Source organism: Mustela putorius, unplaced genomic scaffold, assembly GCF_011764305.1.
Source record: "Mustela putorius furo isolate JIRA1106 unplaced genomic scaffold, ASM1176430v1.1 tig00000680_pilon_pilon_pilon, whole genome shotgun sequence".
Taxonomy (NCBI): Eukaryota; Metazoa; Chordata; class Mammalia; order Carnivora; family Mustelidae; genus Mustela; species Mustela putorius.
Genome location: NW_025421442.1, coordinates 917,419 through 933,535, shown reverse-complemented (window position 1 = coordinate 933,535; position 16,117 = coordinate 917,419). Strand labels below are relative to the sequence as shown.

Sequence of the window (16,117 nt, the reverse complement as noted above, 5' to 3'; positions counted from 1 at the left end):
GCCGTAAGGCCAGCAGAACCAGGAGTGGCAGGGGGCATCGGATTGGATAATCACTGTCATTCTCTCTACTTTTCCATATGCTTGTAATTGTTCATGATACAATGTTACGAGGGGCGCCTGGGTGGCTCAGTAGGTGAAGCGTCTGCCTTCGGCTCAGGTCATGATCTCAAGGTCCTGGGATCGAGCCCGCTTCGGGCTCCCGGGTCAGAGGGACCCTGCTTCTCCCTCTCCGCTCTCTCTTGCTCACAGGTATGTTGTCTCTCTCTCAAATAAATAAATTAAAAAATATAAATATTTTTATATATCTATATCCAATATTATATATATTTTGGAGGAAAAAGGAGTACCTTAAAGTTTGAAGAAAGTGGTTTTTTTTTTTTTTAAGATTTTATTTATTTATTTGACAGAGAGAAATTACAAGTACACTGAGAGGCAGGCAGAGAGAGAGAGAGAGGAGGAAGCAGGCTCCCTGCTGAGCAGAGAGCCCGATGCGGGACTCGATCCCAGGACCCTGAGACCATGACCTGAGCCGAAGGCAGCGGCTTAACCCACTGAGCCACCCAGGCGCCCCGAAGAAAGTGGTTTTTGACAGGACAATTCAATTTAGATGTTACCTTTCACCAACTTTACCTTAAAATTCATTATCATTCCGATCGAAATACCACCAGAATTCCTCAAGGAAATGAGGGTGTTCTTTAACAAGACGCAGCACGAACACCATAAAATTATTGGTGACTACTGATAAGCGACCGAAAAATTTTAACTTCTGTATAATCAAGACAGAGATAAATACTTACTAAAACTCAGGAGGGCAGAGTGTTAGGGCGGTGGGCAAAGACTGCGAAGAGACGGTTGACCAAGAGGAACCAAGAGTGTCAAGGAACGTCTGTTGCGAACGAGCAAACCAGCCGACGTGGCTGCTACGGGTTTTCTTCCTTCAGAGCAGCAAACACGAACAGCCTCGGTGGTCAGCTTGCAAGTTTAGGACAATTGGGTCCTCGTATGGCACAGAAGCAACCCGTGCACCCCTCCAGGGCGGGATCGCTAGTAATAAGGAGCATCTTTGGGCGCCTGGGTGGCTCAGTGGGTTAAAGCCTCTGCCTTCGGCTCAGGTCATGATCTCAGGGTCCTGGGATCAAGCCCCGCATCGGGCTCTCTGCTCAGCGGGGAACCTGCTTCCTCCTCTCTCTCTCTCTGCCTGCCTCTCTGCCTACTTGTGATCTCTGTCTGTCAAATAATTAAATTAAAAAAAAAGGAGCGTGTTCAGAACATCCCCTAGAGAAACGAACACCCGTCTCGGGACACACACAGCGACCACAACGGATGTAGGATGGAAGGTTCTCGTCACTGTGGGAACATCGCGCTCTGCCAGGGACAGAGATGGGGAGAAAGTCAGCCCGCTCATCAGGTCAGTATGGCTTGTAGGTAAGAAAGTCCGCGGCAGGGGGATGGGGTACCCCGCAGGTAGAGGTAAATCCCGAGAGAGGCCCCCCAGCACCTCCAGGAGACCTTGGAGGTGATCCTGCGGCCCAGGCTGGGGGGACCGGATGGGGAGACGTTCACGTGGCCGAAGCGGCCCGAAGAACGGACGGCAAGGCACTGCTTTAATCACTAAGAACCGGAAGAAAATAAATGCAGAAATATTGCTGGGTTTTTATATGAAATTCAAATATGCAAATAGAATTGATACTTGCCTATCTAATAAACTACACTGTCCTCGGACATCTACACCATGTAATATTTATATACACAGGATGACCAAGTATGGAAAAGTAAGGCAGGGCCACTTCTGAAGTCACGGACACCCTCTCCGAAGCCGCCCAGCCGTGGCTCTGACGTCCCTTCTCCCTGCCTCACCGTCGGCACAACGGACTCTTGACGCCACCGCTCAGCACAGGATGGCCTCCAAAATCTACCTTCTGCAGGTGGCGCCCGGCGTACGCTACCAGGGGCCCCGCACCCACCCCAGGGGCCAGTGTTGCCGAGAAGCTGGGGGACACGGAGGAGCCACGTTAACCCCCATGTAGCATCCGTGTCACTGTTTGCAACATTTGGGGGTGAAGCAACGGCCTCTGATCTGTCGGGACAAGAAAGGGGGAGCCCAGGAGCTGGCGGTGCGGTCGTGAGCGGGGCCGGGATTTCTGTGAGAAGCGCCCCCCCATCTCCAGGACCCGGGTGACCCCAGCCGTCTGGCCCGTAGGCCCACACCCCTTCCGGCTGCCTCACGAGGTCCCGATCCCGCAGCCCCTGGCCTGACGACGTTGCTCCCTGATGCGAGGCCGTGGAAACTCCAACGGGGTCCCGGCCCCAAGCCACAGCCTTGTGTGAAGTCCCGCCGACGTCCCGCCAACTCAGCCAAGACAGGCCGTTGCCACATTTCCACCCCGGATCCTGACATAACGGAAGCCCTCGGGGAATGAGAAAACGGTCCGAGGGAAACGGGTACTCACTGAAAGTGGTGACTTGGGCTGTGTGTTGGACCTGAAACGGGAAAAACAAACAAGGCAGGTCATTAATCCTTCACGATGTGGAATCCAACCTTCCAGCCCCGCCCACGGGGAAGCAGCCACAGCCCAGTGGGCCCGTCTGCGGTGAGCCGACCTCGGGCCCAGACTCCGCGGCGGCCCGAGACCACAGGCCCGGCAGGCAGGACCCCCGGACTGTGGACGGGGCCCGCTCTCTGTTCATGCAGAAACGTTTGGAGAGATTTTTGGAGCTTTTGCTCTCTTTTCTCACTCTCTGCTCATCTAACTTTGACTCACCAGGTCTGACTCCCAGCCGGGGCCCGCGCTGTCTGGAGCCCGTGGGCCGAGGCTGGGGCAGTGCGGGGACCACCCCCCCACGGGGGCCAGAGAGGACACATCCTGCCCCTTCGCCCCCTGTGAGGAGCGCGCAAGTGGGGGACCGTCACCGCGCTCTGCTGGCCCTTCCTCCCGGCCGGGCCCCGTCTTCTGCGGACAGCAGCCGCCGATCCCCCTCAGCGTGGCCGGCCTGGCCGTGGGTCCCCCCCACCTCGAAGCTCCCATTTGCATCTGGGGTGAGTTTCTGCTCGCCGGGTTTCCGGACCCTGCGTCGGTGCCTACTTTCTGTTACGACTCGTAAATGGGGACCAGGTCAAGCCCGGACCTCGTGCACAGTGAGGGGCCTCGGGGAACGGTCTGATTTCCTTTCTGCCGCCCTGCGCGTGGTCAGTGTCCAGCGGCAGGTTCGCGTCCTGGGGCGGGGCCTGGAGCGGGGCTCCCTGCGAGCCGCCGGCCCGTGGCCCTGACTCACCGAGCCGCACGAACAGCACGCCTGTGGCGGTGATGGTCTTCACGCCGTTGGTGGCCACGCACTGGTAGTAGCCCGTGTCCGTCGTGTCCAGGTCTTGGATCCGCAGCCGGGAGCCATACTCCGTCTTGCGGACGATGACCCGCCGGGGCTCCTGCACCACGGGCGCGTCGTTCTTCAGCCACCGCACCGTGGGGGTGGGGTTCCCGGCGACCTTGCAGTGCAGAATGGCCGTCTGGCCTTGGACTATGGTGATGTTGTTCACCGGCTCCAGGAAGTTCAGAAAGTAGCCTGCGGAGGACAGTAGTCACAGGGCAAGGCTGGGTCAGGGCCGGAGGACGGCGCCGCCCCTGTGACCTCTCACCTAGACGCACACCATCCCCGTCCCTGGCGGCACTCATGTTCTAGAAGGTTCTAAGAACACTGAATGAGCCAACCGCTGCTCCCGGGGAAATGCGGACAGGGTTTTCGTCAGTCATGGCACAACCTCATTGTGCCCGTGTTTCTGTCTGAAGACGCCTCGTGAACAAGTATTGCTGACTCTGACGCGAGGTCACCGCCAACACTGCGGCCTGAAGGACGCTTATCTGACGCATGTCTTCTCCGTAAGACACGTCACAGCGTTCTGGCGCTTAGAGCGCGAGACAACACTTCGGCACCATTACTGCAGGGGGTTTTAAACAGCGAAATCACCAACAAAAAGCCAAAAACTGCCAAAAGCCTGAGATCACATGGAGACCACAGAAAGGGCACCTGTTTCCAGTCCGAGCGGGAGGCACCGGCGGGAGTCGCCTGGTTGGGCCTCTGTGAGCGATGTGCGCATCAGATGCACTCACGGCTCCGGGCAGGTCCACGAGTGACCACGCGAGGGCACCAGGAGGCATGACTTGGGGGTTACGGGAACACCCTGGACGGCAGGAACTTGGAGCCCCGGAGACAGGATCAGCTGGGCTGCTCTGTGCCAGCTCCGGCCTCAGCGGGTCTCACGGACGCACGACGCAGCTCACGCTCAGAAGAGCCGTGTCCCGTCCAGCCGCACCACCAAGTCAAGCCTCAGGAAGAACGATTTGTCACCGGACACCTCATCAAAAATGAACAAGGCCGTCAAGGCTAGAGCTGCTGAAGGCTGCACGTGGGGCAGGAGCGGGAAGAAGCTGTGCGGGGCTCCCCGCGGGGCTGGAATGTGGCTCAACCCGACCAGGGCTGGGGACTCTCCGCCGGTGACACAGGCCACAGAGGACAGGAGGAAGTGAAACCGATGGCGGAGAAGAGGGGTGTGTTTGTGTGTGTGTTTGTGTGCAGGTACGTATGTGGAATGTGGTGTGCGGGTGTGATGTGGTGGTGTATTGAGTGTATGTGTGCATGTGGTGTGACATGTGGGTGTGACGTGGCATGTGTATTTGTGGTGGAGTGTGTGCGCGTGTGTGTGCCTCTGTCGTGTGTGTGATGCCGTGTAAGTGTGCGCACATGTGTGTCGGGACGGGGAGGTTATGCTGTCAAGGTGAGCACACACGCTAACCCTCCACAGCACACCCTGCGGTTAGAGAAGACGATCAGCCACGAGGAGATGAACTCACCGCAGACAAAACTAAGACACCAGAGCAGTCTGGAAATGGCCATCAAATACAGCCACGCTCTGAGTCTTCTGGCTTGATTTCTGGTAGGTTCCTATCCTTTTTTAAAGAAATGAAGTGGACGGGGCACCTGGGTGGCTCAGTGGGTTAAAGCCTCTGCCTTTGGCTCAGGTCATGATCTCAGGGTCCTGGGATCGAGTCCCGCATGGGGCTCTCTGCTCAGCAGGGAGGCTGCTTCCCTCTCTCTCTCTGCCTGCCTCTCTGCCTACTTGTGATCTCTGTCTGCCAAATAAATCAATAAAATCTTAAAAAAGAAAGAAAGAAAGAAACGAAGTGGAAAGATGGCCCCTATCTGTTAGGAATCCGTCAGCCTTCACTGCATGGGAAACACAGCGTTTCCAGGGGACCCTCGAGGTACGTTTCCCAGGCTGGGGGATGGGCCCTGATGTTGGGTGACGGGAGGTGGCAGAGGGGACGGGAAGCTGGGGTTTCATGAGGCAAGGGCGGTTCTTCTTGACAAGGGAGAGTGGGCAGACAGCTGCCTGAGAAGGTTCCCTAACTAGCACTGATCTTTACTACCCACACCACTAGATCGACCCTGATTCTCTCAGTGCACTGGATTCACTTGTGGACCAGAACTCTCGTGGAGGACACAAAGCTGTCATGTGAGGGACACGATGACATCCCCCTGGAAGCAGGCAGGGGACGCGCTGCCTGTACACCCTTCATGAACTCCACCGCTCACTGGACTGGGGGAGACCTGGTTCCTGCAGCTCCCAACCTAGACCCCGAGACCCTGGACACACGCCCAGTCTGATGTGACCGTGTCAAGGGGTTCCTCTGATATAATCCCCGTCACAGGTGAGGGGACACTCACCCCTTCACTGTGTTCTGGCCAGAGCCCCACTGAATCAGAGGGTTTCACAGGAAGCACTTTCAAATTCTTGAATATTCAAATGCTTCATCTAGGTTTGCAGAGTAGGGCTTATAAAATACTCATCACATTGTAACGTAAAATAGCAAACGACACATTAAAATAACAATGATCTCTTCTTGGCCTAAGAGGAATTACAATTCTCCTCTCCACACTGATGACAGTTCCTCCAAAGACCGGTGACAAGACTCACCTCCGTCTCCATCACCAGGTCTCCAGCTAGTGACTCTGACTCTTCTGCCTCCCTCTTGTAGGACCTCTGTGGTGACACTGGGCCCACTTGGATCATCCAAGATCATTTCCCCTCTCAAAATCGTTAACTTACTCCCATCTGCAAAGTCCCTGCACCACGCAAGGGGACATGTTCCCAGGATCCCGTGACATCTTCGGAATGGCAATATTCTGTCCGCCACGTGTATTAACCTTTTATCCTGGCACTTTACTGAACTTTCTTGTTAGTTATAATAGCTTCTAAGCTGACTGTCTTGGATTTTCTATGCAGGTATCTTCTTGAAATAGTCAACAGTGTGACCGTTGGCTATCTGCTTTAAAAGTTCATACTGCTCGAATACCCTTTTACCTAATTATTTTGCTCAGTGTTAGTTCCTCCCAACTTAATTTTCAATACTGAAACGGTACAAACACACAACAAATGCGAATAGAAATATAATAGATACCAGCGCACACAACATCGGTATCTTATGCTAACATTTACCATAATTGACTTAGAACACTTTTTTAAAAAATTAAACATTCTAGGATTCAGCGAAAATCCACACTTACCTATCTCTTCCTCCCTCTCCTGAGAACAGGTATGCACCATTCTGATGCACATTTTTACTGTTCTATATTTTTAGAAATTTTCCCTGAAAGATCTTCTTTGCTAGTTTTTTTCTTTTTTTCACTCAAAGTCAACTTGGGATTTATCTTTGTTGATGTTCATTTATCTTAATGACTGCATGTTTCACAGTACAAACCAACCATGATTTCTTTACCTTTTCCCCAAGTGAGGGGCAGTCAGCTGTGTTCCATGACCCCCTGTATACACGTGTCATCTCGCACACATACAAAAATATCTGGAAAGGATCCACCCGCATGGAGAAGTGATGTCACAGGGCCAGTGACATTTTATTGGTAAGAATGTGTTTTCTTGGGCTGCCTGGGTGGCTCAGTCGGTTAAGCATCTGCCTTTGGCACTGGTCATGATCTCCGGGTCATGGGATCGAGCCCCACGTAGGGCTCCCTGCTCGGGGGGGAGGGGGGGGGAGTCTGCTTCTCCCTCTCTCTCTGCCTCTCAGAGCTAGTGCTCTCTCACTCTCTCCGATGACTAAATAAATATAAATCTTAAAAAAAAATGTATTTCTCTAACTGCTCAGGACGGGGATTTACATATGCCCATTAGATTAAGCTTGTCAAATTTTTCAAGTTTATCTCTTACTCTCAACGGCACCTGTGTTCACTGATGGTGTGTTGGTCAGATGACTATTAGTAATTTTGTCAAGTTGTGTCTATATATTGGAAACTATGCTGCGGGGTGTCTAAACTTCCGTCTTTAGACCACTGTGCAAGGCTTCCGTCTAAGAGAGAACTTGTCTGACATTAAGGTAGCTACCTCAGGGTACTTTGATCTTACACTATTTTTAATTTTTACAATCATTTTTATGATTAAATTTTAGAGATGAATCTTCTAAACAACATGTAATAACGTAACATGTTATTTGATGTGTCTGTACGTGTGAACTATGGGTTTCTTAACTGGCAACTTTGATTTTTAGTGTTTTCATTATGCATTTTATTTCATTTCATTTTACTCCTCCTTTCCCGTTTTCTACTGGATTTCCTTATTCTCCGCTTTTCCCTTACTGATTTATCGGCCTCTGAACGTTTCTCTTAGGGAAGAGCAGGCTACTTGGGTGTTTTCTCATCCTGATTCATATTTGCTCTTTAGGTAAAAGACTGAGGCTGGAAACACCCTCAGTCCTGGTCCGAGGGTGACCCCCGACTTCCTGACTTGCGTGACAGTTTAGCTGGGTATGGAATTCTAGACTGGAGGTTACACTGGCGTCTCCGGGCTTGTGTTGACGGCTGCAAGTCAAGCTAGTTCTTATGCCTTTGTGGGTTATCCGACCTTTCCCCTCGTAGGCTGCTTTTCCATAGTTCCCCTCTGTCTTTGCCATTCCCATGTATCCCTAGCTATGGATTTATTTGCATGTTTCTACAGCCCCTTTGTCTCTCCTCGGAAATCTTCCAGTCAGATGCCGAACGTCCTCCTGTCTGTGGTTCCTCAGTGCACTTCACTGCTTTTAATTCCCTCTTTTAATCTCCAGCTGTGCACCCTCTGCTCCTTGACCTGCCCATCAATTTTCTCAGTTCTCTGACTACAATTTTTTATTTCTAGAAGGTCTGTTTGGTTTTCAAACCCACCACGGCCTTTTCTTCCTTTATCTTTAATCCTTCTGGCTTCTTTGTTTACTAGCTCACCACTCATCCCAAGCCTCTCCAACTGTGCTTTGTAATTTTCCACTGTAGGGCTGGTTTTCCTGCAGGAACCCTTTCAGGACTGGCAGTGCCAAATTTTCATGTTTCATGTTTTCTAGGGCCTGGGATTCCCCGAAAACTTTCCCATCACATAACCTGGGTTTCCTGAGGTGTGGGTCTGAGTGTGATTCCTCATGGTAGTGGCTTCTGTGCTTGCCCCTTTGAGCCAAGGTTCAGGCGAGGGCTGTAGTCCCTGGGTCTCCTAGCTTGTTGCCATAGGCTCACCTACCACACTCAGCTCTCTGCACCTCCCGGGTTCCCTCCAGTTTGACCCTGAAACCCAAGACTCCTGCTGCAGCTGAGCCTTCCAGAACAGCCTCTGTAGCAGAATGATCATTCAGAGGCCTTATTGAGGGAGTATGAAGAGTAAATTCTTTCATTTTCCTAAAGGCAAATTTGATTTTTGTTGCGATTCCTATTTCTTCTGATTGAAGGAAATGTAATACCTCCGATTCCAAGTGAAATTGTGACATGCAGGGATTTGTTTATTCATGTGATCTCAGCTAGCATTTTCCCCCTCCTGGGTATTCTCTCTAACGGGCATTTATGCTCAGGGCTGGGGGAACGGGTGGGGGGTCTTCCAGCATCTGGAGAATCTGATGCACCCGCAGAACCCCATTGCCCACCCCCACTTTTGTCAAGGTGCCCAGACTTCCTGGTGCTCCTCCTCCTCTGGAGTCCGTGGATCCACCCAGAGCCCCATGGGGACACCGTCTTTTGTGGCCGGGGAGCCCATGCCGTGAGCAGTGACACCTGCAGGAGACAACTCTTTGTCTCGGATGACCGAAACCACGGGACATTTTCCCAGGCTGCAGACAGAGCAGAACCACCTCCAGCTGATCCTGCCCAAGGCCGTCACAACTCTGCCTCCTGTCTCTTCCTGGCCCCTGGGCATTCCTCCTTCTCACTCTCTCTCTGCAAGCTCATCTAAGCAGTGACCTCTTTTACTCATTCTTATGGAACATTTGTATATAATTTAAGTGGGACGGCGGCCACGTTAGTTTGGTCTACTGCTGTAGCCACCGTTAATTCTCGGGGGCCATCATGAAAGCCAGAAAGAAAGTTCTTTCAGGGTGAAGTACAGTGCTGCCTCGGCCCTTGGCTTTCTTCACAGGCACCCATTTAAACTCCCAGCTTCATTTCTCATTTGTGCAAAATATGGGGTTTGTACTAACTTTTGCTAACCTCTCTTCTAGCTCACAAGGCTCCCTCTGGGTGCACCACCAAACTTCTCCAGACACAACTGAACAGCCCAAGTGGGCAAACCCAGACAACCGAGGACCTGGCGGACAGGTCAGCCGGGGCCCCACAGCGGGAGAGGGAGGACAGAAGTCTTCCCGTGTCATCGCCAAGAGCGTGTCTCCTGCTGCACAGCACGGCGACTTCTAACAACCATGCTCACCCCTAACTCCGGACAGCGGCGCCGAGTCCAGGCGTGAAAACACACTGAAGGCAGAGGCAACGGGAGAAGCCGTCACCGTGGGACGCCGCGCCTGCCTCGCAGACAGATCAGTGATGACTGTGTGTGTTTGTTTTCTTAAAGTCCCTGCTGACCGCCCACAAGTCCACGGACTTGGTCAGACTATCTAGGTGTCCGAGGAGTCCCTTGTTCCCAGGCCACGCTGACTGGTCCGGGAAGGAGACAAGGAAAGCTGTGCCCGAGGGTCGCAGGCCGCAGGGCTTTGACTGGGGGAAGATAATACAGACAACCCGCCTGGCCAGGCAGGTGAGGAGGAGACCCAGAGAGCCCCGCCAGAGCACGTAAAGGGCTCTTTTCTAGGGAAAGCATTTATGGGCCAATAAATCAGCCGGGGGCCGGGGCAGTGGGTCACTCTGGCTCAGACGTCCCCGCTGAGCTGTCCAGTGGTCTGCGCAGAACCGGCGGCAGATGGGGGCAGCAGCGTGGGGCAGACGAGCGGAGGAGCCACGGGGAGGAGCGAGAGCAGGAACGACGGCACGAGAGAGCGTGGGCAAACAGGAGCCAAGGAAACGTGCGGTCCGGAGAACAGTGCGGGGCAGGGGTCCGTCCTGTCATGCGGTCAACAGTGGCCCCAGTGACGTGTTGGCGCCTCATCCCCGGAACCTGAGAATGTGTCCTTCTTTGGAAGCAGAGTCACGGCAGATGTAATCACATTAAGATGAGGTCATGTGGGTGGGTCCTCGTGCAAGGGCTCACGTCCCTCTCAGAAGAGGGACATCTGGGCAGAGACACACAGAGAAGACCGTGTGACAACAGGGGCAGAGATGTGAGAGATGCAGCCACGAGCCCAGGAAGTCCACGCCTGGTGGACATCTGGCCTCCAGAACTGGGAGACAGGATTTCTGTGGCTCGAAACACCCCGTCTGTGGTTGCTGGGTACGAGAGCCCTCGGGAGCTGCAGCAGAGGGTAGGGATGGAGGAATGAAGGAGCCCGTGTGACAGGCCACCACCTCCCCACGGTTCTCTCCCAGCACTGTGCAGTCTGGCCACGTCCTGGGCGGCCCACCCGGCTCGGTGGACTCCTGGTGACGGGAAGGAGCGAGGCAGATCCGTAAGTGCCCCCCACCACCCCAGGGAGAGGCACTGGACTCAGAGCCCTTGACCCTGTGTCTGCAACAGAGGGTGAGCTCTCAACGTCACCCGTCAGCTCGGCGCCCTCACGCCTGCGGCAAACTCCAGGAGACGGTCACACGCTCACATCGGCAGTTCCGGAAACGCCCCCAGCACACGCGCTCCTCAATCCTTGCGTCCCACAGGAGTCGGGAACCCAAGGCTCGGGCAGCAGAGCAAGGGGCCTCGTCCACGCCAACGCAGAGCTCTGCTGATTTTTCTGTTCCCTCTGCCCCGGAACGCTGCACATGGCAGGGGCGGCCCGGTGGGTAAGGGTGGACATCTGCCCCGTGATTTAGGAGCCCCTGGGGACAGCAGCCCACGGGCTGTGCTGGGAGAGGCCCGGCCGCAGCAGCCCAGCAGCACCGCCCCCCAGGCTCTCAGAAGCGATCCACTTCCCACAAACATTCCAAAGCACTGATTTTACAAAACCCGAGACGTGTCACAGATGCGCTTGAAATACAGCCTTGGAACGCAAGAGCAAACAGCCGCCGGGCCGGAGGTACCTTCGGCAGGCGTCACGCCAGCACCAGCGAGTGACAGAACGCCGCCCACCGTCTCACCCGCGTGTCTACGCAGCCCGGAAGACGGGCTCCGGGCGAACACCCACCCGGCGCTGAGGCAGCACTTTTCCTGGAGCCCGCGGGCCGGCTGCAGGCCTGTGGGGACGGGCCCTGGCACGCGGGAATTTCAGGCAAACTTTTCAGCTGTAAGTCACCGTGTCTGTCGTGTTTATTCCCTACGCAGGCTTTTTGCTCGGGGATCTGTCTCAGGACCGGCCACCGACCCTACATACGTGACGCCCTCTCTGTGGTGCAGGGGACCCAAGCACAGACGCCGTCTACACTCGGACCTCGTGCCCAGATCCGAGTCTGCTCGGTGGACGCCCCGCGGTTCTCCCTCCGAGGGCCCGGCCCAGCGGCCGTCTTTATCCGCCGGAGGTTCTAGAGAGATGGGGGGAGGGGTGGGGCCCGCACAAACGCCGACCGGAGTAAGGAAGTGGCTCCTACGGGCCGTCCGGCTGTTCTGAACTTTCTGTACGATTTCAGCCAAAAGGGCCAAGCAAGGAGCTCCCCGGAGTGGCACAGAAAAGCACGGGGATTAGTGAGCCCGGCACGGCCAGGCCAACTCCTGTCACTGAGCGTAGCAGGAGGCCGGGGAGCAGCGAGTGTCTCTCCATGCGGCAGCCACAACCCGAGAAGAATAACGTCACAGGAAGGAGCCAGAGAACAGGGCCATAAGGGAACGACTGGGGTCCCTGAGGCTCCCCATGGCCGTTCTCGGGGATCCTGCCCCCAAGGGGTGGCTGAGGTCCCGTCACCTGGAACAGGGGTTGATGCTGACGGTCACACCTGCCACACAGCACACGCGTCCTGCCACTGGTGCCTTGTGGGCACCGCACAGAGACCCCATCCCTCCGACGACTGGGGGCACTGGGCATGCTGTCCCGTCACAGTGCGCGCACACACACACACAGACACATGTGTACACACAGACGCACGCAAACATTCAAGCACACAGACACATGCACGCACACACATGTGCAAGAATACATACTGGGACACACACACATACACGTGGGCACACACGCAGGCACAGACACACAGAGCCACACGCGCGCACACGCACACATGTGTGCAAGAATACCTGCCGAGACACACGCACACACACACGCACGCGCACACACCTCCACATACACCTGCTCCACCAGGGAGCCCGCGCAGACGGTGCTCCTGTGCTCTGGAGAAGGGAACACAAGCTTCCAAATGCCTCCGAGCCGTAGACGGGAAGCAGCCTGGTTTTCCCACAATCCCATGAGGTTAACAAAAACAGACCAGAGGCCATCGAATCCGAACTCCGCAGACGGCGTGACAAAGTATGCAGCTGTGGGCTTGAGGAATTGCTTGAATACCAAAAAGGAGGACCAAGAAAACCACCCAAGGCACAGACCCGACTCCTCCGTGTTTGGAGCCGGTGGCCGGGTGGGGGTAAGTCCTGTGAGCGCCCCCCACGGGCACTTCCGCGCGGCCAGCGAGGCAGGGAGGGCCTCGTCCCTCCGGGGACCTGCGGGACCTCCCACCGCACAGCCGCTCTGCCCCCCACGCTGCTGGCAGCACAGCTGGGTCTGGGCGGTGCCCCCCCACCCCAGTCCCTCTGTCCCCACAGACCCAGGCCCTGGAGGCCTGCGCTCCGCACCTGGGCGGGGGGCTGGGGCCGCTGCAAACGCGGCTCCCCGAGGAGCACTGCTGTCTGCAGCGGAGCTCACCCGGATGGGCTCGCAGGGGTGTGTCCAGCCTCCTCAGCCGGTGCCACCTCCCGCCTGTCTTCCCCTTCACTCTCTCCTGCTGCCCCTTCCACGGTCCCGCCATCACTCTCCAGGCCACCAGGGCGATCGTCTCAGAGCGGGATCTGGTGACACCGTGCCCCAGGCCAGAATCTTGCACGGTGGAGAACGGCGCGTCCCAGAATAAAACAGAACCTTCTTCTGCCACCTGGAGAGCTGTGTGTCCTCCCCTGGGCTGCCCAACACAACTTTCTGTGGTGAGGGAATGTTCTAGATCTGGGCCATGACTGCGTGAGCCACAAGTGGCCACTGACCACTTGAAATGCAGCTCAGAAGACTGAGGAGCTGGAATCTTAATTCTATTTTAATTGATTTAAATTTAAAGACCCACACGTGCCTGATGGCCTTGGTACTGGGCCGTGTAGGTTTAGCTCCTGCTGACCCCAGCTACCCCAGCCCTTCCTCTCAGCTGCCCCAAGACAATGAGTCGTCTTGACCTCAGGGCCTTTGCACGGGCACTGCCAAGGCCCAGGACACCCGCTCCTTGCCCGTCAGCTCTTCAGCTCTCAGAGTAACATCCTGTCCTTTGCCGGGACGTCCTCCCCTTCCTTGCAGTGGACCGTACCCCTGTGTCTTCCTCCGAGCCGCTCCGTCAAGGACTCAGGATGCTGACTCCCCAGCATGGAAACCTCAGGAGGCAGAGACCACACACAATGCTGCTGGACTTCTGGGGTCCCCGGCATGTGCCTGGGCCTCACACAGCAGCTGGATATGTGTGGGCCATCCGGACTGTGGGCTAAGTCAGCCTTTTGAGAAATGATTTCAGAATCGAAACCACCGGAACGATCTTCCTTCTTAAGAAATGTTGCCCGAGACCCAGCATCCAGAGCACAGGCCCTGCTCCCCAGGGACGCGTCCCTGTCCTGATGGAGGCCTGCCCCTACGAGGACTCTGGGTCCCTGTGAGGTCACAGCGAGGTCTACGCACCATCGCCATCAACAGAGCAGGGAGCCCGGTGCCCTAGGTTCAGCCAAGTGACCCCTCAGCTCACCGCACGCGCTGGTGAGCGTTCCAGAGCCAGGAGGGAGGTGAGCGCCCCTGTGACCCTGGAAGCCTCTTGGGACTTGCAGGGATGCGTCAGCCCCTAGACTGAGGCCAGCAGACATGAGTCCCAGCTGCTCGATGCTCAGAAGACCCCACCGTGGACACTTGGAGGAAAACACCTTCTTACAGGGTCATGGGAGCCTCGAATGTGCAGGCCCTAAGAAATTACGATGGCTTTCTGGTTTTCGAATAATTGGAGGGTTAGCGGAACTAAACCGAATGTTTTAATAGACAGGCGTCAGGCTTTGTACCGAGTCTCCCCAAACCGTGTATCTCAGGGCCTAGAGCCCCCTGGGGGATGGGATGGCCTTTGACAGTGGACGTTTGGGGGCGTTAGGTCACCAGGAGCCCCCACAAGGGGGATCAGCGCCCTGACAGGGAGAGCAGCCCTCTGTCCGCCGCGTGGACAGCGGGAGAGCGCCCATCACACGCCCGGCAGAGAGGCCTCCCCAGACCCGACCCTGCTGGACCCCGCTGCCAGGACTCTGGGGAGCGAGTTCCCGTTGAGGTGTCGGCCCAGGTGCGGGGTCTCGTCACGGCAGCTGGGCTGAGACGGTGATCTCAGACCACTCGGGGACGGAGGGTGCAGCAGGAGGAGAGCCAGCTCCCTGAGGAAGCGGGCTGTGTCGACTCTGCCGCCCGGAGAAGCTGACACGGCGTGCCTGTGCCCACGGTGACCCGGACTGCGACCCGTAAAGGCGCAGCACGAGACAGAGAACTTGCCACGATTGCGCCACCGCCCACCGGCCACCTGCCCCGTCTGGGTGACGAGTGACCCCAGGAAGAACACCTGTCAGCAGGTGACAGCGGCCAGGCCACGCGTCCAGACCCTCAGGCTCTGCCCGGGCCCACGGAGCTCCCCTCAAGGCCCCTGCCTCCCTCTAGCGGCTACCCGCCCCCCTATGCCCTGTCCCCGGCCACCGTCACCTTCCAGATGGCTCTAACGGCAGTGCAGCGGCAGGCAGGCCACCACCCCTGCCGACAGGCCAGCACTGGCTCCTGGGTGCCCACCCCGGGTCCGCAGCCGCCCCTCCGGGACAGGTGCCCACCGCGGGGGGCCTTTCTCGTGGGACCCCGAGGACGCTCTCGAACACCTGCCCCCAGAGCTCCTCACACTTTACCTTTCAGAGTTGGGAGGGGGCTGTCCGGTCCGTCCAGTTGTCCCAAAGCGTCGCTCGGGTCAGGAGCCTCCGGGTCCCCTGGGCAGAAGAGCACAGCACAACGTCAGTGAGAGCTCAGGGCAAGGCCTTTCCTCGGCTTCCCGAGCAGACACGACCGTGTTCCCGCCCAGCTGCCCACGGTTTCCAGAGCTCCTGCAGCGTGGGGTATGGGACGGAAGCACCAGGGACCCCCAGGGCGGCAGAGCGCGGACACTTGGCAGCCCGCGCCGATGAAGTGTGGGAGCCGACGCCGAGCCCCATGCAGGGCGGGGAGAGGCTGGAGCACCGGTGGCCGAGACAAAGCCCCGCTGCAGCCCGTCTGCAGGCCGCCCCCCGGACACTGGCCCCGCAGCTCCGAATCCACCCCGAACCGCGGAGCCTCCCAGGCCTCTCCTTCTGCTCCCGGCTCCCGGGTCTGCTCACGGCCGGCAGCCACGGACGGAGGGAGCCGCGACTGTGAGGACTGAAGTGTCTCATCCCGCAGCACCAGCAGCCCACCCCGTAGAGACGGGGTCGCAGGAGCGACGCCCCAAACTCACCCACACCCCGTGCAAGTGCGTGTCTGGTCTGCTGAACCAGCAGCACCGCACACGGAGGTGGGCGCCCATCCCCAGGTCCTGGGGGAAAGCCGGGGGGCACGACGCACGCCAGCCCCGCATCCCC

At 56.9% G+C, this 16,117-nt stretch overlaps 1 protein-coding gene across 2 annotated transcripts in view; it reads right to left on the bottom strand.

Annotated features, from left to right (window-relative positions):
* ROR2 (receptor tyrosine kinase like orphan receptor 2) overlaps positions 1–16,117 on the bottom strand; it is a 139,008-nt gene that overhangs the window by 17,603 nt on the left and 105,288 nt on the right. For both annotated transcript variants that reach the window (XR_006607568.1, XM_045083000.1), the window contains exons 2-4: positions 15,416–15,493; positions 3,274–3,561; positions 2,451–2,481 (exon numbers count right to left, since the gene is read on the bottom strand). Coding sequence is in view for 1 of the 2 variants with exons in the window: in XM_045083000.1 (XP_044938935.1) it covers positions 2,451–2,481; positions 3,274–3,561; positions 15,416–15,493 (397 nt within the window). In the remaining variant the exon portion in view is untranslated. The remainder of the gene's footprint in view (positions 1–2,450; positions 2,482–3,273; positions 3,562–15,415; positions 15,494–16,117) is intronic.